Consider the following 2,938-nt stretch of genomic DNA (forward strand, 5'->3'; position numbering starts at 1 on the left):
AAGCAGCTCCCCAGCAGGCCCTGGTCCCACTAGTGGCCAGCATGTGGTCCAGCAATGGCCAGCTCTCCCTTGGCCAAGGCCATCTCCCCCAGGAGAGCCAGAGCAACACTTGACGGTCTCCTGCAGTGATCTGAACGAGCCCAATGGTCGCGTCTTGCTTCTCAGGTTGCGAGGTGGGAGGTGTGTGACTGAGGGGCTCACAGGTAGATGGCCAGCTGACCTGGTTTATACTGTCCTGCTGAGAAGCCGGCAAGTGAAGGAAACCCTCGCAGCCTCTGGTTGCAGGTGGGACAGGAATAGCGGTGTCCACTTGATGGCTGGACACCATGGATGGGTCCGAGGAGCTGGCAGCTCCAGGATTGCAGGGGTGGGGCAGGGCGAGGCACAGGTCCCCTCCCCCAACAATCACAGGAGCAGTCAGCACAGAAGAGCTTGGTCAGGCAGGCAGACAGAGGGCACCCCCGTGGCCCCAGAGCCATCTTCAGGGCAGGGACAAGGCCCTGGCGAGGCGGGTCCAGAACCAGCCCTTGGTGCAGGGGTTGGTGTAGTCGCAGACAGTGATGAACCGCAGGATGCTGGGGAACTCCTTCTTCATCACCTTGTACTTGATGGGAATCAGGCGCTTCTGATGGGCACCTGCAAGCCAGAGACTTCGCCAGGCCCTTGGCCAAGCTGGGGCAGGCCCAGTCCTCAGCCCTCCCCAGCTAGCTTCGGTGACACCCATTGGCCCCCACAGAGGCACACAGGTGCACACAGCTCGGGCAGACCTGCAGGGACCTTTGGTGCTGCACCATGGCCGTGGGCAGGCAAAGCTGGCCTCTGAAGACCCCCTACCCACTCCTCTCTGGCCAGAGCAGGGACGAGCTTACCTGGAGAGAGGCTGAGCGCAAACTTGGTCTGGAAGTCACACTCCTTGCTCTGCAGGTACTCATCTGAGACAACCACCACCATCCGGCGGCACCTGAGGAAGAGCGGCAAGCTGCAGACGCCATGGCGGCTTACTTAACATACCCCAGGGGATGGCCTCAGCAGGGTCCACTGTGCCCAGGCTGGACAGAGCCCGGGTGGCAGGGGAAGCCCAGCCTCTGGGCCCCTGGGCCGCAGCCAACCTCTTCTCGATGAGCTCGCTGGCGATGGACCAGACGCAGGTGCCGGGCAGGACGTCTCGGTCAGACACGCACAGCTTGAGCCGGTAGTCTGTCTGTTCCAGCTGCCGGATCATCTCCTGCACAAACTGGATGTCGCCGGGGCAGTAGCAGATGAAGGCATCGAACCGCTCGGGCACTTTCCCTGGGGGCAGAGCACCGGGTGACGGGCAGAGCTCCGCAGGACGCCCGCGAGGAGCCCGGCCAGGAGTTCCTGCCCAGGCGACGTGGTCCCGGCCCTGCACCCATCCCCGAAGGGGCATGGCTCAGAGAAAGGGTCACGGCCCTGGGAACCGCACACAGACACAGGCTCCACCGGAGCCTCAGAGCGACTCTGAGGGAGGACTGCGAGTGCTCCCTTAGCCGCGGGAGCCGAGGCCCAGAAAGGTTCCGTGTCTTTCCAGGAACCCACAGCGCATCTGATTCCAACATCCGTGCGCTGCCCGGCACACTGCCCGTGGCCGGGCCCTCCCGTCCACCTGAGCCCGTACCCAGGGGGTCGTCCAGCGTGGTGATGCCCATCAGCTCATCGGTGGACGCCATGCTGCTTTCTACTCTGGGCACCTGCAAGGGCTTCTCAGACTCCTGCTGTTGCTTCTTAATGATGTACTTGTTGCAGTCCTCCTCTGTGAGGAGAGAAAGGGTACCGCAGGCTCCCTGGGTGTCCCAGCCCGCACCCAGCGCCAGGATCCAACCCTGTCCCACCTTCTCTGGCCTTCTCCAGCTGCTGGACTTGGGTAGCTTCACAGCTCTGACAAGCTGAGCTTGTGTGTGCACATACATACGCGCGCACACACACACACACACACACACACACACACACACACACACACTTCTGGGAAGCCACCAAAGTCAGGCCTGTGTCTCTCTCCCCTCGGTCCAGAAACCCCATCCTGAGCATCGGGTGCTGGTGAGTGGCAGCTCCAGGGACCTGAGCTTCCCCGCCTGACACTCGGCCAGCCCCAGGGTTCCCTCCCCTCCCCATCTTCTTTGCCCGCCTCTCCCGGGTTGCTCTCCTCTCCCTCCGCAGACCCTCTCCTCCATCCAGACCAGGGCCAGAGTCTCTGGGGGCGAGAATGGCTGCTGCTGCCCCAGCAAGCCGTCGGCCTCCCCCCCCCACCCCACCCCCGGGTCCGCGGCCAGGAAGTGGGGTCCTCACCGATGCTGGGCCCCAGCTCCAGCAGCACGTCTTCGCGGCCCAGCGTGGCGAGCAGCTCCAGCAGCCGGCCCACGGAGGCGCCCGGGCGGCCCTGCCAGGCTTCCAGCAGGCTGCCCGTGGGGTCGGGGCGCGCCTCCAGCTGCCGGATCTCCAAGTACTCGAAGTCCATGGCCTCGGCCAGCGTGATCCAGTCGGCGGCCACCTGCGTCTTCACATTCAGGAAGAGCGACAGGCGGCGCCGGACCCTCATGTTGAGCGCAGCCAGCGGCAGGGAGGACTTGGAGGGCTTCGGGGGCGCGGACTCGGCGCCGAAGCCTCCCGCGGCCATGGCCGGCCGCCCCGGACCCGGGCACTCCCTCCGGCCGCCGGCTTCCTCCCCGGCCGCCGCCGGCTTTCGCTTTCGGAGAAGCGCCGCCCCGTGCAGGCCGGTGTCCCGCGCAGCTGCGGGTGCAGCGCCCCACCCCGCCTCTCGGCCGGGACCGCCTCTGGAGGTTTTCTCTTTTCAGTCCTGGGGATCGAATCCAGGGCCCGCCGCGTGCTAGGAAAACAGCCCGGCCTGCCTGCTTGCTTTCTTTTCTTTCTTTCTTTCTTCCTTTCCTCTTTCTCTCTCTCTCCTCCTTTTTCTTTTTGAGCC

General features: G+C 64.7%; 1 protein-coding gene across 8 annotated transcripts; it reads right to left on the minus strand.

Annotated features, from left to right (window-relative positions):
• Positions 1-481: 481 nt before the first annotated feature.
• Positions 482-2,632, minus strand: MYD88 (MYD88 innate immune signal transduction adaptor; the record flags this gene model as incomplete). Of its 8 annotated transcripts, none has more annotated exons than XM_080720105.1 (5): positions 482-636; positions 870-961; positions 1,110-1,290; positions 1,637-1,771; positions 2,305-2,632. In XM_080720105.1, 5 exons carry the CDS (start codon positions 2,630-2,632, stop codon positions 482-484), a joined length of 891 nt encoding a protein of 296 aa, XP_080576231.1. The 8 variants fall into 8 exon arrangements, with proteins under 8 accessions (XP_080576231.1, XP_080576230.1, XP_080576232.1 ...); XM_080720104.1 differs by having other exon boundaries at positions 1,056-1,290; XM_080720107.1 differs by having other exon boundaries at positions 515-636; positions 1,129-1,290.
• Between the last annotated feature and the right edge of the window lie 306 nt (positions 2,633-2,938).

The sequence above is a fragment of the Muscardinus avellanarius genome (assembly GCF_963383645.1).
Source record: "Muscardinus avellanarius genome assembly, contig: SCAFFOLD_46, whole genome shotgun sequence".
Taxonomy (NCBI): Eukaryota; Metazoa; Chordata; class Mammalia; order Rodentia; family Gliridae; genus Muscardinus; species Muscardinus avellanarius.